Source organism: Vulpes lagopus, chromosome 10 (genome assembly GCF_018345385.1).
Source record: "Vulpes lagopus strain Blue_001 chromosome 10, ASM1834538v1, whole genome shotgun sequence".
NCBI classification, from domain to species: domain Eukaryota; kingdom Metazoa; phylum Chordata; class Mammalia; order Carnivora; family Canidae; genus Vulpes; species Vulpes lagopus.
The window spans coordinates 86,321,463-86,349,133 of NC_054833.1; the positions used below are offsets into that span (position 1 = coordinate 86,321,463).

Sequence of the window (27,671 nt, forward strand, 5' to 3'; positions counted from 1 at the left end):
AGCTACTAAGACTAGTTATGTGCTCATTGGCCAGGTCCCCAGTGTGGCGCCGGGAGCCCCGTCTGTGAGCAGGCGCCTGTGTAACCTGAGCCAGGCCACAGTCCAGACAGCTGGCACGCTGCCTTAGGGGGCTCAGCCACAGCTCAGCCTGCGGTCCTTCATCCACCTCCCTCCTCCATGCCCTGATTCACTGGGCTTGGCCAACACAGTGTTCTAGAGGCTGGGGACTGGCTTAGGTTTCCTGTGTGACTTACACTGAAAGGTGAGATCCTTGGAGGCTACCCTGATCTAGGACCTAGGAGGGGATGCCCCATGCAGGGGAATGAGCCAGGCCCCGTGCTAAGAGCCTCTGAACCCTGAGGAGGCCCAGACATCAGCAGGCAGAGGACGTCTGAATGTCTCTGGACTTCAACTCAAGAAGTAAGGATCCAATATGGTTTCTGACTTAAATCACTTTGGATATTGACTTCCAACATCCAAAACTTTGGCCTTTCCCTAGCAAGAGAGTTGAGGCCAAGTCTTTAATTTCTCCCTGGGGATTTGAAAACGGGATGGTATTTGTGCTTATATTTGAGGCCTCCCCACACAGACAGAGATGATTAGAGCTTCTTGATGGAGTGCGGGTCACTCCCAGTTTACCATGGACCAGGTGGTGAAAAGCCTCAAGGAGAGTCAACATGATCCTGGGGGTTGTGAGGGGGGGACTCCTTGCCTGTCCTGTGTCCTTCCCCACAGAGGAGGCTGTCGGGAAGCCTGGCACCCCACAGGACATGGGGTGACTTCTCCGATATGAACCAGCCAGACATAGCCCTCCCCTCTCTCAACCCTTCCTTTTGGGATCCACCTGCCTGGAACACCGGGTGTTTGCACTGCTCCTCACCAGTGGTGGGGTTAGTGGGAAGGATCCTGCCTGTGGAGGCGGCCCACAGACATATGGTGTCACCCAGGCAACTTGGGTCTGGCATTTGCTCTAGACTCAGTGTGACAAGCACCTCGACAGATAGGAGCCAAGTCTCCAAGATCTGCTTTACCCATCACTAGAGTCATCAGTGACAGAGGTGACACTTGGGTCTCTCTGCCATGCTCCTAATTTCTCAATCAATTCAAAAGGCAGGCAGGCAAAGGGTGAGACACTTATTGGAATCCTCAGGTCCCAACAGGCAGCAGAGCCCAGTGACCAGAGCAGTGAGACTGGTGAGCCTTTTGCTGGGATTTCTGGAAATAAAGCTCTGTCTTCTGTGGCACCTGGCATGGAATGATGTGAAGCAGGGTTAGTGCTACTATAAGAGACAACCTGGGGGCTGCAGGGAGTGGGCAAGTGGCAGAGGTAGGGGGATGACCCCAGGGGCCTGAAGCAGGGCCCCAGCCCTGCCTGCTCAGTATCAGGCTTGGAGTGCTAGGGCACCTGCTCCAACATGGAATGGCTGGTCCAGAGCCCAGGCCCAGGCCCTGGGGACCCCGTGGCTGCACAGACCTGAGTGCATGGGGCTCTGTCACTGCAACCTCAGAGGACGCCCCTCCCCACTGGACAGGGAGGTGTCCTACCAGCCCTCTCCCAAAGCTGGGCGGGGGGGCAGGGTTCACAGAGAAGGTGCCCAGCACACAGTCTCCCTATGGCTGGGGCTCTGCTGGCATAGGGGCTGACGCTGACCACAGCAGAAGGTGGGACCTGCCACCATCCCGAGCGCCAGACACAGAAAGCCTAGCCACCCTCATGAGGACACTGGGACTGCCGCAAGCATATGTCAAGCCCGACTCTGCTCCACAACTTCCCCGAGAAGCCCCCAGATCATCACCACCCCTCGAGCTGTTCCTGACTGCTGGGTGAGTGAGCCATGCACAGCGCTCTTCTCTGTCTTCCGATGAGCAGCCCCCAGGGCCTGAGACCACCAGACTGCACCAGCATGTCAGGGGTCAAGGACCGGCCAGAGGCTGAGCACCACTTCCAGCTCCCGGAGGGCCAACTGACCGTGTAAATTCCCAAACTCTCCTGAAGGCTGAGAGAGCTCTAGGTGCGGAGAAACCACCATCTCCTCCATAAAAACAAGTCACTTTCACCTTAAATTCTCCAGGCCGCTGACCCAGAATATCACGAGAATTTAGTGGAACATTTCCTTGTATTTAGAAATCCAATTACTTCCCAATTCACTGCTGTCAGCAGAATGAGGGCTGCGAGCTGCAGAATCTCTACCAGGACACATCAACAGGAGGAAGCCCACCAAGGTAAGAATCGTCAGGACACCAGCACCAAACTCATCAAGGACTGGCAGGGTGCTGGGCCCACCACCCTCCAAGGCGGGGCTGCTGGGGAGCCCAGGGGTGGGGGTGGGGGGCCAGCATTGCCTAGGGGTCTCTGGGGCCACTAGCCCCAGGGGCCTCACCCTCAGCAGCTGCCTGGCTCTCTTTGAGGAGCACCTAACAGCAGGGAGCCTCTCCAGCTGCTGTGAGCACGAAGGGCTGAGCAGGTTTTGCTCTATTCAAATATCTGCCTGCCCTAATGTAAAGTGTGATCCTTACCCATGTGGCTTCTTGATTCCATAAACCCATCAGGTACAACCACCCTCTCTCCCACATCTAAGCTGTAAATATGGTAGGGTCTTCTTTAGTTTTTTAGCCAAAAATGGGAAGTTTTCCAGGCAGAATGGTTACTTGATTTGCACTGATAATTCATGATAGGGAAGGCATTCACAGCACTGACCCCAAACCTGGGGGACCCTCAGAATCCCCTGCTGAGCTTTCTTAATAGCCCAGGTAAAGACCCAGGTGCAGCAAATGGACACAGAATTCCCTGGGGTAGAGCCAAGAATCGGCTTTTGTAAAAACTCTCCAGACTTGAAAACGTTGCTTGGGGGATGCCTGGGTGGCTCAGTGGTTGAGCACCTGCCTTCAGCTCAGGGCGTAATCCTGGAGTCCCAGGATCAAGTCCCACATTAGGCTCCCTGCATGGGGCCTGCTTCTCTCTCTGCCTATGTCTCTGCCTCTCTCTCTCTCTCTGTCTCATGAATACATAGTCTTTAAAAAAAAAAAAAAAAAAAAGGAAAACCTCCCTTGGTGGCTGAGAGGGTCCATTTCCCATACATTCCACAAGTAGGATTTGGGAGAGAGAGAGAGAGCCACAGGGGAAGAGAAGAGAGAGGACAGGCTGCTTTCATTCACAATGACTGTGGCTCTGCACGGGGACACCCGGGGGCAGGGGGGAGGCGGATGGAGCCCTCACCAACATGCTGGCCCCCCAGCAGCTGAGCTCTCCTTTGGACTCTTGAAGGCGCACGGACCTCATCCGCTCCAGCTTGCGCCTGCGGACGGCATCCCCCTCACGGCAAGCACCTTGGGGCCCCTTGCTCCCATGTTGCATGTGGGTGAACAGCATGGCGGCCAGCTCACGGTCCACGTCAGCCAGCTTCTGTGCTTGGACAACATTTTTTACTGCTAGAAGGTTCAAAGAGAGAACAAGAGGTTAAGGCAGAGTCTACATTCTTTAAACAGACCTGGCAACAAGCTTTCAGCCACCTCACCCAGGGAGGGAGCTCAGCAGGCAGCCTGCCCTTTCCTGCACCTTCTAAGATGCTAATAAAGATGGTAATCCTATAACCTGGTCTATACAGTGTCCCCCACTTTACCAGCCTTTCAAATAAAAGGATTCTGATCCTTAGAGACAAATTCATACACCATTGGATAACTTTCCAGAGGAAAAAAAAAAAAGTCAGTATTCTAGAAGCTGATGCTTTCTGGATTCCCAAGGGCCTTGCCACCCTGACCCAGGACCACTACCTGTCACCCTCACCCAGGACCACCGACCGTGCTCACAAAAGCCCCCACCAGCGAGAGCCTCCTGACACAGGCACCACTGAGCAATCAGGCCCACGGCCCCACCAGGTCCTCAGACGCACTCGTGTGCTCAGGTCAAGAGTCAGGGGCTCTGATGAGCTGCTCACTTGGCCTGAAGCCCCCTGAGCGGCTCAGGGGGGTGGGGTCCAGACTAGGCCTGGCTCCCAAGCTCATGCCCCTGACTCTGCCACCAGCTGCCTCTAGACAGCCTGGCCCCCGGGCACTGACTCCTCTGGGAGACTATGCTCAAATCCTGGACACACACAAAAGCCATGTGGGCAAACAGAAGCTGAAGCAGGCCAGACACCAGCAGGCAGAGGAGCTGCATTTTCTTCAGGCGATGAAGCCACACACGGCACATGGCCATGTCACAAGCTGACACACGAGATTCACAGACCACCACTCAAGCCAGCGCAGGCAGGCAGAAGGTGCACCCCAACTTAGCACTGGCCCTTCCTGACCCTGAGGTACCAGCAGTGCCTACAGGAAATGGGTTGCCGTCCTGAATCTGCCAAGGGATTGCACATGGTCACCGCATCTCCAGCCTCCTACTGAAGGCTCCATGTGGTGGTAAAGCAGTCCTTCCCCCGGGCTCGCCCACCTCGTCCTCTGTCACATGGAACAACAAGTGCTATTTCCATGTTCCTCACCACCATTTTAAAGCTGTTCAACTGCTTTTCAGATGCCATGAGTCAGTTTAGACAAGTAAAATGCCACCCCAAAAAGACTGTTTTCACATCTCAGGTGCAAGCATGCTGGGTGGGCAACCCCGCCTAGGTTGGGTTTGAGAGGCCAGGGGGAAGGGGCCAGGGCAGGAGACAAGCAAGGCTAGGGGTAAGCCAATGAGCTCACACGTCAGACTGCATCACTCTGCTCCAACAAAATCAGAAATGAAATCTCCACACTGCTCAGAGCCTGGAAGCACTTTCTAAAACTCTGTACAACTTCCTACTTGCCAAGCCTGCCCTGTGGGGGAAGACAGGCTCTCTGATGGAGCACCCCAGCCTCTGTCTTTGACCAAACAGGGAGAGAGGAACCAATGACTCCAGAGACTCAATTCTCTCAACAAACTCTCACAGGTTACAGCACCCTGCATTTCGGGCAGAGCCCCTGACCTGCTGGGCCCTGAGGCCATGGCTTTCACAAATACTCCCTGCCTGTTCTTGGGACAGCCAGGGATGGATGGGCCCTGGCCCCAAAGTGGAAAATCCAGATTCTCACCCAAGTTCACCTCCCTCTGCCACACAATTAGACAAGTCACCTGACCGTCTCTGCCTTGGTTTCCTTAACACTAAACAGAACAGACTCTCAGCCTGCCGGGATCATGGACCTTTAGGCCCCTCTGAGCATCTGAGCCTCCAGGGCCATCTCCCAGAAGAACATTTGAGCACCCACAAAGTCTGGGCTGGAGTTTCAGAGAACTCTCGTGGGGTCCTGGAGGCCTCGCGGCTCTCACCAGCCACATCCAGGGGCCTCCCTCCCTGGGCACAGGTTCAAGGACAACAGTATCCGAGGACCATCAACACAGGAAGCTCGAGGTAGCTGCAGATCCACATGAGATGGCCTGCAACATGGTGACACTACCCAAAAGACCCAAAGGGCACACCCCACTTTGCATCCTACCTACAACTACTTTGGGTCATTTAATGGGATGTAAATCTTTGGATGCCCCCTGCTGTGAACATTCTCCTGAGCCCAGGCCTTTATCTCTCAGGCTCCCTGACTGGTTTACTCCTCCTCACCCCAACATAGGGACTTCAAATCGGTTTTTAAAAACCAGTGTTTGTTCATCCTAACCTTTTCTTCATTTTTTGCTCCCCTGCAGATGGGCAGCTAACCAAAAACCGATCCCCTCGTAGGATTATTGTCAGCCTATGAAACAGGCCAGACAGCTTCCACAGAGCCCGCTCTAGAGTGTCGCGGGTGTGACACACATGCTTAACCCACCCAGCCCAAGGGGCCACTAAGGCAGGGCGCTGAGCTGGACACAATAGCCCCCACTCCCGCCCCCAGATCACACGTGAACCTGCATGTACACAGACACACACGCAGCCTTCCACCTCTTACTCCACCCCACCCCCATGTCAATCATAGCTACACATGACCCACCTACCCCAACCCGCTCCCCACTCACATCTCGGACCCCCGCGCGAGATGAGACTGCCTCCCTCGAAGTGTCTGGCTCCATCATTCGAAATGACCCGTGACCTGGAAGGTGGCAATGAGCTGGAATCTCTCACTCTCTGCTCACACACATGACCTAAATTAAAAACATCCCAGTATAAGGTATTAACACCAAAAAGAAGTGTGATGGGACACATCCATGTCCCTTGGAGGGAGTTCTGGGTTTCAAAGGGCCTGTCCATACCCCCTGGCCTGCTAACACCCCAAAACTGCACTCTGGTTCTGAGTCTGCTTGGCAGTTGAGAGGTGACGGGCAGGCGGGTCCTCTTGTACATGGGCAGTGGTGTCTGCTTTCCCACGGGGATTAAGGCTGCAGGTACTCAGGACACTTTCTCACACACACTCACTTCCTGGTCTCTGGAGCCGCCTAGCAGCCCTGCGACGTGGGGCAGCTCACACATTCCCACGCCAGCCTTTCCAATGTCACCCTGCTCGTGGAAGGCCCTTGGGCATGTCCGCAAATGTCTGACTTTAAACACACTTGAAGGTAAAAGAGCCTCCACAAGCTAGAATCTTCAGGAGCTGTTTTCACACAGAAGCCTTGGGGAGAAGCATGCAGCCTAGAGGGCCGAGTGCAAGTCCAGAGGCAGAGCACACAGCACACCTGCCCCGGCTGAACGGGAAGCAGTGTCCCACTAACCAGCCAACATGTGCAAGGCTCAGGGGATAAGAACTGTTTGCCTGAAGAAATGCTTCTCCTGGAGGACAGAATCATACCCTCGGGACCCATGACCTCTCTGTGTGGACATGACTCCCAAGAGCACAGCTGAAGTCAGATTCCAAAATGAACCCAAGTTCCAAACACAAATGCTCATGCTGTGGGCTTCCATGATTCCAGCAGGATGGTGGTGATCTTTCTGGGAGCTATTAGAACAGGTACCCCTTCCCCTGGGTGCTTGTCTCCCACCTCTCTGCGTCTCCTTCCCACCCCGCCTCCACTCTGCTCTGCTCAGCTTCATCCGCCTCTGCCTCTGTCCTGTGGGACAGTCTGGGTGCAGGAGCAAGCCCCCCATCACAGCTGTGGGCTGGTCCTCAGCAGCGGTGACCAAGGTGACATTTTCATGTCCAGCTGCCTAGCAGAAATGTCTTCCTCCTGACTAGTTCTGAGCTGAGCTGGGGAAGGGAATGCCTATCCTGCCAGGGAGGTCTCTGCCCTGATGCCAATGGGGGCCGCCCCTGCAGACCCCAGGGAATGGCAGCTGGAGACCCCCTAGACATGGGTGTGATAGCTGACCGTCCCTCGGCATTGGGGAAAATGCTGGATTCAAAAATGAGAGACTGACACCATCTCTGGCCAAACCAAGAAGTGATTTACTTTGCATGGTTTAAAGCCTGGCCACAAACAGGTGAGCAGAGTCCTCCCCTAGGGACTTCCATTCTCATCATTTTCAAACTCCCTTGGTCATCTTGAGCATTTTCTGAGCTTCTCAAATCAGGCTGGCCTTCCCCCAGCCTTCCTGCAACAAGAGCCGCTCCTGGTTATCTACCCTTCTGCCTGCCAAATGGTGTTCACAGCTCAGCCAGTAGCCTGGCAAGCGCCGGTGCATCAGCTGTCATCCACGCTCCCCATCAGGAAGACCACTATTGAGGGCCTTCCCTGACACAGCACCACACTCCGGGCATGGGGAAGCATGGAGCCCAAACACCCACCCACCACAGGCAGAGAAGTCGGCTCCAAAGCCCAGGTTCGCCATGAGACTCCAGATGGCAGGCCTGTCTCCTCTGCAGCGGGTTCCTCACCTGCCTGGCCACTGTGGCCAGTGACCATCCTACCTGGGGTCTCTGCCTAGGGTAACCTCGGTGCCAGCCTGGTCTCCTGCTCTTCTGCCCCTACCTGGACATCAGTTCTATATGTGCAGCATACACTTGGACCTGCAGGCCCAGACTTCCGGGCAGACACCCTGTCAGCCAGTCCCACTCCTCCCTCTAGCCCTGTGTCTTGAGAACAAGCTTCTTGAGCCCAGATGTTCTCAGCCTCTGCTCTGTTGAGAAGCACGGAACACTTCTCCACAGGGGTCTGCCCACCACCCACCCACAGCTGCTTCTCTGCTCTTCCCCTGCAGATGCAGGGGCTGCGATGTCTTCTGCCAAACACGGTCATCTCATCTCCCAAGGGGATATTTACCCTCAACACAGCTCAGCATCACAAGGTAATAAAGCTCGTCCCCAAGAGTCGAGCCTGGTGTTAACACCCCTTCACTGGGATCAGCTGCTCACACCTCGGGGCCTGCTTTGTCACCTGAAGTCCAAGAGGAGCAGAATTCGAGGCAAGACAGGCTCTCATACTTGCTCATCCACCCATTCATGAACCTCTCATCACCAGGCCAGTCACTGTGGCTGCTGCTGGGTGAGCATCACAACAGGAACCAGGATGTCCCTGAGAAAGCCCCCAAGTCCCTAGGGGGACAGACAAGCCAGTAGGTGGACGGGCAGGGACAGAGAGCCTGGCTAAGTGGGCAGGAGACAGCCAGCTAGTGCCAGGGCCCAAGTCCCAGCACTGACACTACTTGCCCTGGTCCCACCCTGATTTCCAGGTGAGAGGGGAACAAAGCACCATCTGGCCCCAGCTGTGCTCAGTTCCTGCCGGGAGCTCAGAGACAGTCCCTGCTCCTGGCTCTCAGCTGCTTCTTCCCAGTGAGGGCAAACAGGGCCTGCAAGCTCTCCATCCCACCCTGAGGACCGGCTCCATCTGTCACCTGGCAGGGGGCACATACCACCTCCACTCACTGTTGGGGACAGCGGATTCACGCCACACCTTCGGGAACCTGGGGACCCTCCGTAGCCTTCCCTGAAGCACAGGCAGGGAGGCCTTCACCATGTCAAGCTGAAATGCACGCGGCCTACCCTTAGCAGGCAACAGCTCCAGGGGGAGGGACAGGAACCAGGGAAATGGCTGCAGGTCCGGATCTGGTGCAGACAGGTGCGCTGCCAGGGCACACAATGCATGGCCGGCATTGTCAGAGCCCAGGCTCTCAGGACTCACGGCTGTCATCGCAGCACGTGGGACCAGCAGGACCATGTAGTCCCCTCCACACAGACAAGGGCCATCCCTGAGTGTCACAGTTTCCTCTAACAGTATTTGCACTCAGAGCGTGGGTTCGTGTGGAAGGCTGCACAATAAGCTAGATCAGGGCAACATACGCATGCTTACTCTGGGCCTGGATGTGGTGAAGGCGCTCACTACTTCAGGGCACCATCTGCAATCTGAAGTTGCTGTGGGCTTTCTTACCCTTCCATGACACCGGGGTTAAGCTGGGGACCCACACATTTGCTGTGGGAGCGGAGACTCCCTCCAGATGAGCAGGGTTCCTGACTCAGCTGTGCAGCTACCTTCATTCCACGGTGGCAGCAGAGAACATCACCCCGTCTGACCAAACCCAGGCTCCCTGTCCACACCACCCAGCTCTCCTTCAACCCTGAGAATATGGAGCCAGGGGTCAGGGCAGCCCCTTGCTCCCCTGAGGAGCCCTGGAAGGGCTGCAGATACAAGTGACAATAGCTCCCCGATGAACCACAGCCACACCGGGATCCCGGGGACAGAAAAGCACCAGAGACACTGCAGACAAGGCTGCAGGGACCATCGCGGAACCTAGAAGCCACCAGGCACAAGCACCCCGCCCCCCCTTCCCATGGCAGATTCATGGGAGATCTGGGCTCAGAGAGGGCACCTCGTTCTGCAGCCTCACACTTGACAGCATACACTGGGAGTGCAGAGCCATGGAGCGCCGTCCAAGGCAAGGCCACACCAGGCCCATGATGCTGGCCTGACCCTGCTTCTGTCCCCTGAAGCTCACACAGCCTCATCCAATATGCAGGCCTGCACCTGCTGCTTGGTGCTAAACACCCAGTTTTTAAAAAGAAATACAAGACACAATGCCCCTTTTTTTTTTTTCCAAAAAATGCAAAATTTACAGAGGAAACCAGACCACGGCTGTATGGACAGTGAGCTGCTCGCGCTCTTCCTTTGTCAATCCCCCTCCGCATTGGCGCCTCTGGGTGGGTGTCTCCTACTCTCCCCCTTGCGCTATCGCTCCCTTGCAGGCAAAGTATGGAAATGACAATTTAAGATAACGTATAATAGAGCTAATCTTTCTTCTGAAGATAAGATTTAAAGCACGGAGTCACTGCACATTTGTGGGCTGTGAATAAATATAAAAATAACCAATGCAATCTCAGAAGCAGAACGCTTCTTGCAGCTCCCTCACTCATAGGAGCTTCTGAATGATGTCTGCTTCTCACATACGGCTCCTTTTTTTCTCCAGAACCTAATTGAGTTTTGCTGTTTCCATATTGTCTGTTTTCAAGGCGGCCTCCTCGGATCTTACAATTGTCAACAAGCAGACAGAAACCTCCAGCCTAACTTAACGAGTATGCACGCCTCCTGCTGCTGCGGCCGCCCCAGCCTGCCCGCCTCCAAGCTGCCCGCACGAGTGCATGTGGCCCATGGGGCTCCAGGCTTTAAAGCCAGCCTGGGCTTTGAGGAATGGAAAATTCCCCCATAAACCATGAGAGGTTTGAGTCTCATCTAGACAGACATGGCTCCAGAAACCTCAAATGGCTTGGTTTCATCCTGCTTTCCATTTCACCCAAAAAAAACCTCAATCCTTCCATAGTCTCCTCAAGAGAGACTGAGTGGGCTTGTCCCCTGGCCCCACAGGGGCTCACTCCAGGCCCCTACCCAGTGGGGAGCACAGGCAGACATCTCAGGCCCCATATCCCCTGTCGATCAGGACCTCCGTGGAGCCCCCAGAATGGCCAGCCAACTCCACTGTAGCCACAGCCAGCCCCATACCCTGCCCCAGGCATGTGAACAACAGCGCACAGGGCTGCACTCAGTGTCTGAAGAGTGACCCTCAGACATCATTATATGTATGGTCAGAGTATAGGCTCTAAAGAAGTGTGTTTCTCTGTTCCCTTATGCCCAAGCTGCATCGAAGTTGAGAAACATTTTGCTTTCTTGTCCTATGATGAAGTAGGCTCATAATCTAGATGAAAATCTCTCCTGGAACCAGTCGTTTTATCTGAGGATTTTCATAGAGATGTCACATAGACAGCACCAAGAAACAAAATGTGGACAAGACTGAGATGACTAATGATCCCAAGTCCTGATCAGAAACCAAGAACACCAAACAACTGGTGCCAAGACAGGCTCAGGGGTCAAGGACAGACCTAGTGGTCAAAGACAGGTCCAGTAGTCAAGGACAGATGCTCAGTGGTCAAGGACAGGTGCTCATGGTCAAGGACAGATGCTCAGTGGTCAAGGGCAAGCCGAGTAGTCAAGGACAGATGCCATATGGTCAAGGACAGATACTCAGTAGTCAAACAGTAAGAGTTTCCCTGAATTCCTGTTGATCATATGATGCCCACAATAGGACCACTGCCCTGAGGGAGCTCATGCACCAACTGGGAAAATGAGGGGCCACCCAGGAGGCAGCATAAGACCAGGTAAAGCTGCCAGGGACTCTTACCCACGTTGGCCAACGTCAGGTGCAGCCAGCCCTTTACCACTGTGTAGACACCGATGGGCTTGACACAGCCAAATCTGGTCACATCTCCACTCACCACCACATCCTGTTCATATTCAGTCGCCACGACCTCAAGCTCATGCAGGACCTGCACAGCCGGCCGTCCTTGGCGGAGGAGATGCTGCAGAGGAAAAGGCATCAGTCAGAGGGTAGCCGAGGTAGAGCCCATCTTCTACTGAAAACCTACACTCTTGATATTGGGTCTTTCCCACAAATTCTTCAATTAAGTGCACCCCAATTCACCCACTGAGAAAATATCATGGATGCACAAACAGGCCTGGCAGCCACCCTCCTGGAACCCCTTCTATGGGGAGAACAATGGGAAACGAGCAATAGAAGAAGGCTGAGCAGACCCCATCTCCCGGTCAGTGAGAGCTTCAAGAAGGAGGTATGAACCAGGCCGGGGATGCTAAGGGCACACTAGGCCCAGGGTACAGAGCAGACCCCCCACACCCGGGGCCAGGAGCATCAGGCTTCAGCATGGCTGAAAGACAGGTGAGGCCTGGTTGTGGAGGTCCACACGAGGCCCAGGTTGGTCAGAGCTGGCAAGAGCAGATCCAGGACAGGCCTCCCAAACCCAGTGCTTTCTGCTAATCCAGTTCACCCCTCAGTGCCCTGCCTGAGCCTGTCATAGTGAGGCCTGCAATGGCCTCTTCCTGGGAGGCCTTGGGAAAGTCACCTGACCTTTCAACTAGTGCTTCCCACTCACAAATGGGCATGTGGAGGTCACACAAGCATCCCAGCTTCTGGAATTCTTGCACTTCTACTACAGCAAACATGCCCAGCTCTGGGAGTGGAAGTGCCCCAAATGACCTCTCTGTAGTGGTTCTGGCAGCTTCTGGTTGCTTCAGGAGGATGAGGACCTGGCCGGACTCCCCAGCCATGCACCCGCCTACTCTGCATGCCAAACCTCCCACACAGGCACACCTCTGACTCAGAACCACACTTCTGACGAGTTCTCATCTGGGGAGGGCAGAGAGTGACGGTAATAAGCACAAGCTTCCAAGTCAGAACTGGGCTAAAAGGCTGGGTCTGCTGTGGTCCGCATGACCGTGGGCCTGTTTCTCAGCAGCACATGAAGACAGTGCAGTACGACTGGGCTGAGGACACCATCCACGAAGTTCAAGAGCAATCAGATGCTGTGGCAACTGTCACTATTGTCCTAACACACCCTTGTAGCCTTGGGAATGAGCTGAAGATTGGGCAAAATGTACGTCCAGATGTTCACTGCAACATTGCTCATGGGGAAAAAAAAAATCACTCAGTGCCCAGCAACGAGAGCAAGTGAGACGAGTCCTGGTGTATCCATACCTTCCAGAAAATGTGCCTAATGTGCCTACCCAAGGCACACAGCTAGCTCAGCACCTGGAGTTAACAGGTGGTTCTCTCTTCTTACCTCATCTCCCATCTCTTCTATATAAATTACTAAGGTAAAGACCTTAGTTTTAAAAAGTAAAATTTAATTTTAGTTTATCCAAGTTAAGTGTCAATAATCACAACAGCATTTGTTTCAGGGGCTCTTTGTGGAGGACAATCTAGAGTAACGTCATCTCCAGGGACACAGGGACACCGGGCTCCGCAAGGGATGAGGCAGGAGCCACAGTGGATCCCAAGGTCACATGGGCTCCTCTCTGCCCCCTGCAGTGCCCTTCCTCCCCTCACTCCTACCTCCCTCTTCCCTCCACTCCCACTTCCCCCTATCCCTCCCCATCCCTCCTCCCCCATTCCTTCCTCCCTCCACTCCCTCCATCCACCTTCCCTCCTCTCTCCATCCCTCCTCCCTCTATCCCTCCACTCCCTCCCCTCATTCCATCCTCCCTCCATTCACCCTCCCTCTTCCCTCCATCTCTCCTCCATCCATCCCTCCTCCCCCTCTATATCTCATCCCTCCTCCCCCACTCTCTCCTTCCATCCCTCCTCTTTATCCTTCTACTCCCTCCTCTCATTTTTTCCTCCCTCCATCCCTCCTTCCTCTCCCTCCTCCCTCTTTTCTCTCCTCCCTCACTCCCTCCTCCCTCCATTCCTCACCCTTCCCCCCCCATCATCCCCTCAATGCTCCTTCCATTTGCTCATTCCCAGCTACACAGCACCATGCCCACGGTGGAGGTCATGACTGCACTGAAGATGAAGAGCAGTCCCATTCCTACCCTCTAGAACTTTCACCAGCCAGCATCAGAGACAGACAAGCAATGGCCACGATGACCCCCTGGGGTTGTACGGTGACCCAGAAAGGCCCAAGGGACCAGGGTGAGGAATGAGAACATCAGCCAATATCTGCTAGGTGCTCACCACGGGGGACCCCTGCCCTCACTCCTCCTGCTCCCCTGGGGGCATCACTCCTGAGGGGTAGACACTGAATCGGGTGGAGAAGGGATGGTACAATCCAGGTTAGCCCTCAGAGGGAAGAGGGGAAGCTGTGTCCTCTCCCACCTCCGTCCCACAGCCGGGACATCTCGTCCCCAGTCCCTAGCCCAGGAGCTGCCGTGTAATTACACTGACCCTCTGGGTAGAAGCCCCAGGAAGAATCTTAAATTAACATATGGATTTAGGTTTTAGTGTAGGAGGAAGATGGAAAGCACAATTAGAGAAAGAATTAGATTCTAATTACAATTAGAAAAGCAGAGTTGAAGTAACAGATAGCAGGCACCAGGTGATCTCTGCACACCCAATCGATGACTCATCCTACCCTCTGTGGGCCAGGCCCCTGCTCTCACTGGTGGGGGGCAGAGGCAGAAGGGGACTGCACCTGTGGTCAGTCTGTAGGAGGAGCTGATGACTGAGGAATAATCTCTAATTACACAGCTGAGACTCTGGGAAAATCTTTTCCTTTGGGGAAGAACGGACTTTATGAACAAAGACGTCAGATGACAGCCCACACTGGACGAGAACCAGCAACTGAGCAGACCTCCCCCCCCCAGGAGGGACACCCCACCCTAACCGGCCCGCTGCAGAGCACTGCCACCTTCATCTGGACAGCCGCAGATCCCACGAGCAGCAAGGAGTCTCCATCCCAGACGTCGATCTGGAGGGTCTGAGCAGCCAGGTAGTGGGTGAACCAGCGCTGTTCTCCGGGTTTCAGGAACCCAGGTTCCACCAGGTACTTGAGTTGAAAGCCAGGTGCCCCTGTTCAGAGAGGCCCCGAATGAGCCCAAAAGTGATTTGAATCATTATCATCTTTACATTTTGAAGAGACTCCTGCTGTGGTCACAATCACTAATTTCTGCTTCCGTCATAACTACAGTTTAATAAACACATTAATCAAAAATATCATAAAACATCCACACTTACAAAATACAGAGTCGTATCCAGGAAGTCTACATTTCTTTCCAATACATACAATGAACTCCTCCCAGAATACCCCAGGGAAGAATCTTGTGAAACAGTCTATCCTGAATGGGGACAGATATCCTGACGGGGCTGCCGAGGGAGGTCATTATTCTGTGTGCAGGGTTTAAGGGGAAACATGGTCTGCCGTCAAAAGTGGGACAGCACACATGAGCGCGCGCGCACACACATGGAGCTCAGGCTGAGCTGCCCTCACACAGCACCTCCCAGTGGCCACTCCCGGCTACCAGGTCATCTCTGAGACAGCTTCTCCAGGTGGCATCACCCTCGATTCTAAATTGACAAAAACACCACTAAAATCATTAGTTACAGTGCAGGGAACAACACAAACATTTCCCCCTTCCCATCAATAACCTATTTTCAGGGGCACCTGGGTGCCTCAGCGGTTGAGCATCTGTCTTTGGCTCAGGTCATGATACTGGGGTTCCAGGATCAAGTCCCACATTGGGCTCCCTGCATGGAGCCTGCTTTTTTGTCTGCCTGTGTCTCTGCCTCTCTCTGTGTGTCTCTCATGAATAAATAAAATCTTAAAAAAAAAAAAAAAACATATTTTCAGAGCCTCTGATGAGTAGAATACTAGCATGTTTACTCAGCATTGAGAAGTGCGACCCAAGTCAGTCTCTGCCTCCAGCCACCTCAGCCCCCCCCCCGGGGGGGGGGCACACAGTCATGAACGTCCCCTCTCCTCTCAAGACTAGAACAGCGCTTCTAGTTGAAGGAGGGAAGCGGGTTGGGATGGGACATAGCACTGGGCACTGAGGGCCTCTCATGGGCCTGCGGGACACTAAGCCAGGACCAGTTGCCATAGGCCTGGCTCTGACCACAGTGAGAATTCACAGGGACACCTCATTAAGGGAGCCCAGCAATAAGGAATCAGGAAAAAGGCTCAGAGAGGGGGTGGCAATGACATCATGCAGCGGCAGGCCAGTCCTTAGTATCACATCTCCAGTGACCAGACAAAAGTCACAGGGCCAATGGAGGCCAAGGACACCTACCACCCTTGCCCCAGTGCCACCTACCAGCTGAGACCTAAGTGGCCTGTGAAAACTGGTCACTCTCAGGACACCCCCTAAATAATGGGAGCCAAGGCTGGCTCCTTAGATGCATGGTGAGGACCAGACAAAGACCTATAAACACCCAAGACCCTGCTCATGGCCTGAATGGTATGGCACCCCATTCCAGGCCCACCTGGGCTACAGGAGAAGGAAGAGCTCAGCCACTGGCTTCTACACTGGTCACACTTCTGATTCGAGGAGACAGAACAGGTTTGACCTCTGTGGGCCAACTTCCCAAATGATGCCTACACACACCAGCCCTGGGAGCTCCATACTCTACCTCCAGCATCCCCCAGATCCACAGACTCTCCATCCAGAGTTCTACTTGCTCCCCGGTGATGCATGTCCCAGATGGACCCTCCATCCTTCCCACACCAGCTCCTTGTCACATCGTCCCAAAGTACTTCCTTGGCACCAGGCCCTTACAACGCCCCTGCTAGGCTGGCTCCCGCTCCACCACCACTGCATCCACTCAGCTGCCTGGTCCTTTTGACACACCATTAACTCACACTCAACAAATAACTGCAGTGCCCCCAGCATGTGCACCAAGCACCACGCAGGGATAACGTGAGAGAAGAGGACAGACAGGGAGGGTCCCCACCTGATGGAGCTCATGGTCACAGGATAACACACTCAGCCCAGAGCTAATGGCATGCTGAGTACCTGGGGGAGGCATGTGGGGCTGTGGGGGCCATCCTGGTCTGGGCCCAGCCTCAGGGCTCTTATGCTGGAGGCTCCCAGTTCCTCCTGCCACAGGCTTGGGCCCCTTTACTTCTATCCAGCTCAGACAACCGGCTCCTCAGTGGCCTTCCCTGAGGTCCACACTCCCTGCAGTCCATCCCACTACACAGCCAAAGCATCTGCAAAGGGAACCCTGTGTCATCTCCATCCTGCTCAGAAGTGAGCAATGTTACTGACCATCTACTCACACAAGACAGACCTCAGGGGCAGTGGCACCTCCCCAGGGTCCACTCAGATTCCCAAGCTTACCTCCCTCACCCCCTCTCAAATACCAACCCCCAGCCCAGCTGGCTCCATTCTGAGCCTCAGTCCAGCCACACCCCCACATCCAAGTGTGGTAGGTGCTCTTCCTCCGGTTGGATGGTCCTCAGTCTCCATCTCTCCTTCATGACCCACAAACACCCCTACTCTGCGAAGCCATCCACAACTTCCACAGATGACAGGCACTTTATAACACTATGGTCTACAATCCACAATGAATATACAGCAGCTGGGAATATCTACACACCATATGACAAAGCAAAAATCTAGAGACGCAAGGAGAAACAGATAAAAACATAATAATAGGAGAGATCAACTAATCACTTTGTTTTCAGGGCAGGCCTAGTGGGCAATAAACAACAGCATGGAAGGCCAGCCGAGATAATCCATCACATAGAGCGTATACATGTACATATGACACCAGTCCCTGCTAACATTGAATATATCTTTCGAGTCTATCTGGAACATTAATAAAAATTAACTATATACCTGGCCACGAAGAAAACCTGAATATGCTCCAGAAGGTGAAAATAACACAAACAATATTCTCTGAATACAATGCAACAAATTAGAAACTGGAAACAATTTTTTAAAAACTAATTTACAGTTTACTTTTAAATAACTTGATGTCAAATGGAAAACAAACTCCAGGGCAGCCCAGGTGGCTCAGCGGTTTAGCACCACCTTCAGCCCAGGGTGTGATTCTGGAGACCTGGAATCGAGTCCCACGTCAGACTCCCTGCATGGAGCCTGCTTCCCCCTCTGCCTCTGCCTCTCTCTCTGTCTCTCATGAATAAATAAATAAAATCTTAAAAAAAAATCCAAACAGATTTTCTACAAAATAATGAAAATACTACTTATCTGAATCACCAAAGCATAAAGCTGTAATCAAAGGAAAATTCATAGCCTTGAATACTTTGCATCCACAAAAACAAAAGAATAAAATAAGTGAATTAAGCAACTCAAATTAGAAAAATAACACTGAAGAATACAAAAAAAAAAAGGCAAGAAAGATAAAGATGAATTTTAATTGGTTAGAAAATAATAAAAGAGCAAAACCTGCATGAGTGTGTCTTTGGAGAGTCAGGGAAGCAGGAGTGAGGACATGAGAGGATGTCCATATCCCTGTCCCATGTCCCATGAGGGCACTTCTCCCGAGGTTAACCTGGATTCAGCAGAACCCCCATAAAGGGCTAACAGGTTCACATGGAAAACCAACCCAGCCAGAATGTGGGGTGGTAGTGGGGCTGCAGGGAAGAAGAGCATGGTGGAGTGGAGGGAAAGCTGTAAGTCAGAGCAAAGTTGCACCTCTAGCTCCACAGCACACCTACTGTGTGGACAGGTGGTCTAATGCAGAGCTTGGCAAACCACAGCCCACAGGCTGATTCAGCTGTAAGCTAAGAAGAGCTTTCACATTTTTAAAGGGTTGTTAAAAAAGAAGAAGATTCCAGAGAGAACATATATAACCCAGAAAGTCTGAAATATTTACTATCTGGCCCTTAACAGAAATCAGTCTGCCAACCTCTGGTCTAATGGAACAAAACATAAAATCCAGAAATAAATCTGAGCCATAAAAAAAGGGTATAAGGTAAGGGTGGCTCTCAAGTCACTTTAGAAAAAGATGGACTTTCTCATAAATGGCACTGGGTCAAAAGGACAGACGTTTGAAAAAAAGATAAACCTGGACTCCTATGTTCCATAGCACAACAGGACAAACTACAAATGGACCAGAAGTCTCATGTAAAAAATGAAACCTATAAAGCCCCTGGAGAAAATGTGTGTGAATCTCTTTATGAACCAAGGAGAACACGTTCGCGTCCATGACTCAGGAATTTAGAAGCAATAAAACTAAAGACCACCACATTAGATGGCATAACAGCAAAATTTTATGGGGTATCTGCAAGTCTCAGTCTCAGGGTTGTGGTTTTGAGCCCTACCCTGGATGGAGAGATTACTTAAAAATAAAAATCTTGGGATCCCTGGGTCGCTCAATGGTTTAGCACTTGCGTTCGGCCCAGGGTGTGATCCTGGAGACCTGGGATCGAGTCCCACGTGGGGCTCCCTGCATGGAGCCTGCTTCTCCCTCTGCCTGTGTCTCTGCCCCTCTCTCTCTCTCTCTCTCTGTCTCTCATGAATAAATAAATAAAATCTTTAAAAAAAAAAAAAAACCTTAAAAATAAAACTTTACATAGCAAAACACACCAAGAGCAAAGTAAAAATGACCAAAACAGGAGAACCTATTTCCAGTTTATATCACAGGTAATAGCTAATCTCCCCAAGAAACTTCCCAAAATAAAGGACAGAACAAAAATTGGATTTAAAAAATGGGAAAAAATATGAATAGAGGTTTGCAGATAGACAAATATCCAAGATGCTCAATTTCACTCATTATAAGAGAAATGCAAACTAAAACTTCATTAAGATCTATCTCACATCGATCAGATTATACAAATCCCAAAGTTTATGCCACATTTTGTGGGCAAGGCCCTGAGGAAATAGGCAGCCCCATGCGCTGCAAGCGGAGCTCGGAAGGCCACCGAATGACAGGGGAGTGGCTGACGGCTACAATCTGATTGTTAGTAACGCCCCCCAAACACATGTCCACACACAGAGAACATGTAAACACAAGGTTACGAGCTACTACATTATCTGAAACTCAAAGCCTGAAAGCAGCCTGAACGTCCATCAGAAGGAGGTTGACCTGAATCAATCACAGAGCACATGCCCAGTGCCAGACAATGTAGCTGTGAAAACAGTGCAGGGGGTCCCCACATGGAGTCAAGCTCAGGACAGAATGTTAATGGAAAAAAGCAAAGTGACAAAAGAGCATATTTGGTATGCTACCTATTGAATAAGGAAATAAGGAGAAATAAAAATATATTTGCTTACTTGCTGAAACAAACAGAAACATCAGAAGGAAAAGCCAGAAACTGGAAGCCTGGTTACCTCCAGGAGGCCACGCAGGGGGCGCATGGTCTAGAGGGTACAACGGTTTTAGACTGTGAGCCATGTAAATATTCCAAGAAATTATATCAGAAGAGAAAGAAAGCCAATAAAAAATTGATAACAAATTGAAATAAATGAATCTGACTGAATATCAAATTGGTAACAGCTCCACAGAGGAAAGCATGAGCTGCAGGGATTCTGACATGCTGAACTAACTACGTCCCCAGCGGGATGTGGCTCCGCCCCAGAGAATGCCAGAAACCTCAACCCTCTTCACTCAGCACGCGTGCCCTTGGCAGTAACACTGGCAAGGAAATTCTAAAAGTACATTATAGAAATCATAAGGAAAGCAAGTCATATGATCAGGAAGCATGATTTTCAGTATAAGATGGAAAAGATAAAAATAAATTAAGGAAAAAACCCTAAATCTGAATTAGAAATATCAATGTGAACTCATGTTTGAATATATATTCTCCAGCCCTGCCCAGGTAAAGGCCTGGAAGCAAGGCCAGGCAGGACCAAAAGTAGCCCAGCCCTCGGTCTCCAAAAGCAAATCCCATGCAGGAGAAGCGGCTGGTCCAGGTCAAAGGCAGAGGAAGTCCACAGGAGCCGAGGATGCTGGGCCACCCAGAAGGCAAGGCCATGCCCAGGCTCCTAGGTTAACCAGGCCACCAGCAGCCAAACAGAGGGGAAGCAGTAGTAATGAATATATCACAGTGAATAGATATCAGAGTGATTCAAAAGCCAACACAAGAAACAAAGAAAAAAGACATATAAAACCTCAATTGTTACCACCAGAGTAACTGTCATAGCTTCTGACTCTGAAAACCGGAAATTAAAGGGAAAGTATCAAACATTTGCTCTGTTTTGAAGGATGTATATATATTTCACTCTTGGTTGATAAGGGAAAACTGGTTTTTTAATAAAAGAATGTCAGTGAATAAAGGGAAACCAAATGACAAATTAAGAAAAATTACCATTACAAATTCCAATTAAAAACCTGGCCCAGGGGATCCCTGGGTGGCTCAGCAGTTTAGTGTCTGCCTTTGTCCCAGGGCCTGATCCTGAAGTCCTGGGATCAAGTCCCACATCGGGCTCCCTGCGTGGAGCCTGCTTCTCCCTCTGCCTGTGTCTCTGCCTCTCTCTCTGTGTGTCTCTCATGAATAAGTAAATAAAATCTTTAAAAAAAAAAAAGACCTGGCCCAGGATGTAAAGAAGTGGGTAAAAGGTTGTTGGGTGGATATTCACATGAAGCCAATGACTGGCCTGAGTAGTCCGTGCTGAGAGCCACGGGGAATGGCCCCCTGCCCCGCAGAGGGATGAGGGGCAGATGGAGCCAGCGCCCTGAGGATAAGAGGCCTGACCTCCACACTGCTGATGAAATCCAGGCCCCGGGGGAACGTCAGCCCTACCTGCCTGTGCACAAGCCCTTCGGGGAGAAACCAGCAGATGCACACAGAATGAGCAACGCTCTATGTGACAATTGGTCTGGTACCTTCCAATGGCCACTGTCCCTGGGGAGAGAATGCAGGGGACTATTCCAGATGAAAGGAGCTTGGGGAGGTAACTCCCAGCACAACCCAGGACCCAGACTGAATGTTGGAGTGAAAAAGTCACTGTCACAAGCGTACAAGGAAAAACCAGGAAAGGAAACAGTGAGATCCCTCTCATCATCAGTATGATGGAGGCTGGTTTTCAATAGAGCCTGTTGCTATGTTCAGAGGCAAACCATCACCTCGCCTGCTACTGACTTTCAAATGATTGAGGGAAAAAGATGAACAGTTAACTCAAGCATGTCCAATGGCCCAGACACGATCTCCATGGCAGAGGACATGGGACTGGATGCGGAGATCCACCGAAGAAAACGCAGGCAAGGCAGCACCAGATGGACCCAGAGGAGGGCTGGCAAGCCCCAGATGAGACTTTAGCCCAGGGGGGAGGGAGGTCTCTCCGATGACAGCTCAATGACTCCAGTGCCCTTGCTAAGGAAGGTCGCTGAAACACCAGGAGGAACAAGTTAGAAAAATCCAACTCCAGGCCTGAAAGCAAAAGACACGAAAGGAAGGAAGGTACCGTGTGTGTGGAGAACGGCCCACTACACACCTGGACCCCTGGAAGGAGCAGGGGCACCAGCAAGCATGGAAGCCCTAGGGGCACACCCCCGTCCTAAGGAGAGGAGGTAACAAGAAACAATTCTGCTCACAACCAGGAACACCGAGAACCAGGAGCCTCAGGCAGAGGCCACCAGACCCAGGGTGGCAGGTTCCAGAAGCTTCTGTTCAGGAGGCCCCCACGTCTCCTGCTAGACCAGATCTACTCCAGCAGAGTGCCCTGGGAGAAACTGCTTGGCAAATTGAGTAAAGATGAACATGTGCGACCCTATAGCAATTTCACTCCTGGGCACACCCCCAACACCAGTGTGGGCACATATGCACCAGAAGAATGCTCACCACAGCATTATTCAAAAGAAATAAGCTGGGAACAGGGGGTGGCGCAGCGGTTTGGCCCCTGCCTATGGCCTAGGGCGTGATCCTGGAGACCCGGGATCGAGTCCCACATCGGGCTCCCGGTGCATGGAGCCTGCTTCTCCCTCTGCCTGTGTCTCTGCCTCTCTCTCTCTCTTTGTGTGTGTGTGTGTGTGTGTGTGTGTGTGTGTGTATGTGTGACTATCATAAATAAATAAAAATTAAAAAAAAAAGAAGCTGGGAACAATACAAATGTCTATGGACAACCAATCAGATAAATGGTGTGCAATACTCAGACAGAGACTTCTATACAGCCAAGATAAAGGACAAACTACTGCCCCACACAACAACCTGTGTGGACCTCATAGACACAATATCCAGTGGAAGTAAGACTCGGAAAGGCACACGCAAGATGATCCTATTTCAGTTCAAAACTGCAGGTGCACTGGTCTACAGGGCCAGAATTCAAAGAGTGGTCACCCCTGGGGAAGCCACCGATGGTGGGAAAGGAGAAGGCTGGGAGAGGCCTAGGGATGGGTCTGCGGCCCTATCTGAGTAGGCTGGTGATCACACAGATGTGTTCACTGTGTACAAGTTACAGCTGTTATAAAAACTAACTCAAAATGGGTCACAGACCCAAATTGAAACACAAAACTTAGACGCTCTTGAAAGAAAGTAGAGGACAAAAATTCCAGGTGTGGTGACGAGTGTTTACCTCTAACACCAAAGACACGAACAATCCATGACAGAAATAATTGATAAATTGGACTCCATTAAAATTACAAACCTCTGCCCTCCGAAAGACACCGGTAAGACCGTGAAAAAGATGAGCCACAAGCTGGGAGAAGATATTCGCAAAGCACACATCTGATAATAGTGCAGGCAGGCAAAATATAAGAAGGATCTCTTAAAAAATACAACAATAAGAAAATCCATTCTACAAACAGGCAAAATATCTGAACAGACACCTCCCCAAAGAAAGACTCATGGCAAGCAAGCCCATGGGAAGATGCTCCACATCACACGTCATCAGGGAAATGGAAATAAAAACAACAGTGAGATGTCACCATGTACATATGAGAATGGGCACAATCCAGAACGCCATCAACACCAAGGGAGGATGTGGGGTAGCAGGGATGCTCACTCACTGCTGGCAGAAACGCAACATGGCACAGCCACTCGGGAAGACAGTTGGGCAGTCTCCTACAAAACCAAACATACTCTTACCATACAACCGTGCAGCCATCCTTATAGATGTTACCCAAAGGAGTTGAAAATTTATGTCTACAACAGATCCTGAGCAAAAATGTCCATGATTGCTCTAGTCATAATTGCCAAAAACTGGAAGCAACGAAGATGCCCTTCAGTAAGTAAGCAAATGGATGTCCATCTAGACAGTGGAGTATTATTCAGCACTAAAAAGAAATGAGCTACCAAGCCACAAAAAGACATGGAAGAGTCTCAAATGTGTACTACTAAGTGAAAGAAGCCAGTCGGGACAAGCTATATACTATATAATTTCAAGTGTATAACACCCCAAAACAATGAGGACAGAGGAGGGGGTGACGGGGCAAAGAGGTGGAGCTCAGGGCATATTTGGGTGGTGAAATTATTCTCTACGATATTGCACAGGGATACAGATGCTCGGCATTTGTCAAAATCCATAGAAGATACACCACCGAGAATAAGCCTTGTGAACTCTGAGCTTTAGCTAACAACAAAGCATCAACACTGGTTCAGCAACTAGGGGAGCTTCTGGAGCAAGGGGTGGATGGGAACTCTGTACCCCCAGCTCAATTTCTCCATAAACCTGAAACTGCTCTAAAAAGTAAAATCTATAAATTTTTTAAAATTCGGAGAACTGAACACTGTGTTGCATGCATGTTACATTTCATTAACAAAAGAAAATACATCCTAAGTGAGACTCTAGTGGGGCTAGGCACTGAGCTATGGGGACCTGAGCTGGGGCTGCTGGAGGAAGCCTAGCCCCAGCCAGGTGCCCAGGCAGGGGGGTGGTGGACCTTTGGCTGAGCCTCATCAGGTAAGACACTGAAAAGAACTTGTTTTGGACTTCAACTTAAGATTTTTGGACTTCGAGTCTTAATCCAATAATGACAAAATGTGATTTTGGAGTTTAATTTCTTTGGACTTCAACTTACAAGGAAATTTAATTTTTGGACTAATTTCTCTCTGGGAAATTCCTAATGGAAAGGATTTATATTTGAACCAGGAGTACCTCTCCATGGTTGACCTTTGAATTAAATTACCTGAACACTATTCATTTAACCTCATCACAGAACCTCTGGTGAACCACTCCAGATAGAGCAGATAGATGGGGCTGGGAACAGGAAATGGAAGAGGAGACAGTTTCTCAGCAAAGGTGCCCAGGAGCCTTGAAATCGATGCACTATTCTGATCCATTTCAGAGCCTTCTGGGAGCATGAGCTAAACTGTCCACCAATGGTCCCCCAGGAGCATCAGCAAAGGGAAGGCAGTTGGTTTGGGACAAGTGGTCCCGGGATGGTTAGGAAACCCAGGGAGTTGAGAAAAGAAAACCTAGAGTATTGCAAGAGAGCATCCTTAGCTGGCCACACATTTCATGTAGTGGGGACCCCCTACAGTCACCCTCTGCCCAGCACGTGCCTCTCCCAGACCAAAAGCAGCTCATGGGCTGGAGGGTTTGGGAGAAGGAACAAGGCCTGAGCTGTGCCCCCATCTCCTCTCTCTTTCCAGATTTGTCTGCAGGAATCCAGGATGCTGGATCCTCAGACACGCAGGAGGCGAGGGCTCTACCCCAGGGTCTGTGGCCAGGTGGTCCTACCTCTGTTGGCAGCAAAGCCCATCTGATGAGGTGAGCACCAGCAAGCACACCCAACTCTTGGGCTGACCAGTGCCTGCAATAGCTCTGACCCTCTTGACTGATTCTGACCTTGAACAAGGGAGAACAGCATAACCTGCTGTACTTATGACTCTCCCACCCCAAGCCCAGACAAACTCTGTCTACTACCTGTTTTCTAAGCATTTATGCTTATTTTAAAATTTTTCTCCTTCTACTTATATTGAATTTGTTCTGGTTGTTTTCTTCAAACTTCTTGAGTTGAACAATTAGATCAGAATTTTTAAAAATACTTTCTTCTTTCCCAATACAAGCACTTAAAGCTGTAAATTTCCCTATAAATAACATTTTACCTGGATCTCATTTGTTTTGCAATATTTGCAATATGATTTTGTGATTCCGTTTTCAATAACCATTCTTATTTTGATTTCTTCATTGACCCACAGAATAAATAAAAGTATGCTTTAAAATTAAAAACAAAAACTAGCAGTTCAGAGCCTTTTTAGGGGAGGGAGTGGTTGATTTCTGACATGTGGTATTACAGTCAGAGAATGTCATGCCATTCAGATCAGATACTGGTCTCCTGGAACATGGTGATGCCTGCACCATGGCCTAAAACATGCACACGTATACACGACTGATCAGTTCTTATAAATAAGTCTCAAGCGTGCTTGGAAAGAATGCACATCCTCTAAATTGGTTCTATAGGTTTTATATGATTATTTTTTTAAATTGTATCTTATTACATCCTTGATTATTTTTTGCTTGATGCGTCAATTCACTGAGAGGTTCATCACCTTCCACAACCATAGGTTTGTCAATTTCCCCTTCTAAAGTCTGTCAATGTGTCAATATTTCTTTTGTGTTTTGAAGCTGCTTGTTGGCAGTTCACAGGTTCAGAATTATTTATTTTCCCAGTGATTATTCTCTTGATTATATTTAATAGGCTTCTTTATCCTCATTACCGCATTTGCCTTTTGTCTCTTTTGTCTGATGCTAATGTCACCAAACTACTTTCACTTGATTATCATTTTAATATGGCATTTCCCACCTGTTCTTTCTACTGAAGGGGCAGCAAGGGTTCCCAGCTCTGCCCCTCAAACACCCCGCCACTGGCCAAAGAGGGGTAACTCATCATTGATAAAAACAACATATTTGGTATGTTTTGACCCATTGCAGTGTGGTTTATAATGATGCCAGAAACAAAAGCCCTTGGCCCCACTCTCAAACAATGCTAGGGAACTGGCTCATTATTTTGAAAATTCGTAAATAAATGGTAAGAACTGAACACCATTCTGCCTTTCCTGCATGGACTACACCTCAAAGTAACCCCATAGTTGAGGAGAGCAAGTTTCTCTTTATGGAAGGATTCCAGTTGAGAAACAAAAAGGTGTTCCAGATGGGGATCCCTGGGTGGCTCAGCAGTTTAGCGCCTGCCTTTGGCCCAGGGCGCAATCCTGGAGTCCCGGGATCGAGTCCCGGGATGGAGTCCCACGTCGGGCTCCCAGCATGGAGCCTGCTTCTCCCTCTGCCTGTGTCTCTGCCCCTCTCTCTCTCTCTCTCTACGTCTATCATAAATAAAAAAAAACAAAACAAAACAAAAAAACAAAAAGGTGTTCCAGAAGTACAACATCACCACTGTTCAACCTTCAGCAAAATTAACCAGCCTATGGGCAACCATCCTAACAGCCACTGACTAGCCACAGAAAGAAGGGACCAGCCCCTGCACAGCCCCAGCCCCAGAGAGTTCCTACCCAAAACAAAGCCATTCCTCTGACCGTGCATAGAGATCTCCAATGTCCAGGAAAAACAGGTGACAGAGAAGGGCACTGTAAATGTCACCACTGGGAGGCAAAACCCAAGTGCAGACGGTGGGAAGCTCTGAAGGATGAAGCAATGTGGCTACTTCAACAAATAACACAACAACCAAGGCCAGGGGCAGCAGGGGAGCTGCAGACACACACACTGGAGAGTCATGTCACCGCAACACACACCTTCCCAAGATCTTGATCTGAACAAACTATTAAAAACTGTATCCTCTTACAAACAAAAATCCTTCTTCCATCAACTTCAAAGAAGTTTTTTATAAAGTTCCTGGGAAAATTTTAATAGTAGCTAAATATTTGATAACATTTAAGGAATTAATATTAATTTTAAGCAGGATAATACTGAGTTTATGTCCTCTCAAACAAGACTATTTTTTTTTCAGATATCTTTTTTTTTTTTTTTTTTTTTTGCTTTTCTAATTTGTTCAAGATGTTTCCTCTCTCTGGCATCCCACTACCCTCTATTTCTTTTTTTTTTTTTTTATAAATTTATTTTTTATTGGTGTTCAATTTGCCAACATATAGAATAACACCCAGTGCTCATCCCGTCAAGCACCCACCTCAGTGCCCGTCACCCAGGCATCCCCACCTCCCTCCCACCTCCCCTTCCACCACCCCTAGTTCGTTTCCCAGAGTTGACTCTTTTTTAAATATACATA

At 50.5% G+C, this 27,671-nt stretch overlaps 1 protein-coding gene across 8 annotated transcripts in view; it reads right to left on the reverse strand.

The window, feature by feature from the left end:
• NPHP4 (nephrocystin 4) overlaps positions 1 to 27,671 on the reverse strand; it is a 116,751-nt gene that overhangs the window by 9,357 nt on the left and 79,723 nt on the right. For 6 of the 8 annotated variants that reach the window (XM_041772535.1, XM_041772532.1, XM_041772533.1 and 3 more), the window contains 4 exons: positions 14,500 to 14,660; positions 11,481 to 11,658; positions 5,963 to 6,088; positions 3,218 to 3,429 (listed from right to left, as the gene is read on the reverse strand). In XM_041772535.1, coding sequence (XP_041628469.1) covers positions 3,218 to 3,429; positions 5,963 to 6,088; positions 11,481 to 11,658; positions 14,500 to 14,660 — 677 coding nt within the window. The remainder of the gene's footprint in view (positions 1 to 3,217; positions 3,430 to 5,962; positions 6,089 to 11,480; positions 11,659 to 14,499; positions 14,661 to 27,671) is intronic. The other 2 variants (XM_041772537.1, XM_041772534.1) reach the window with 1 other exon arrangement.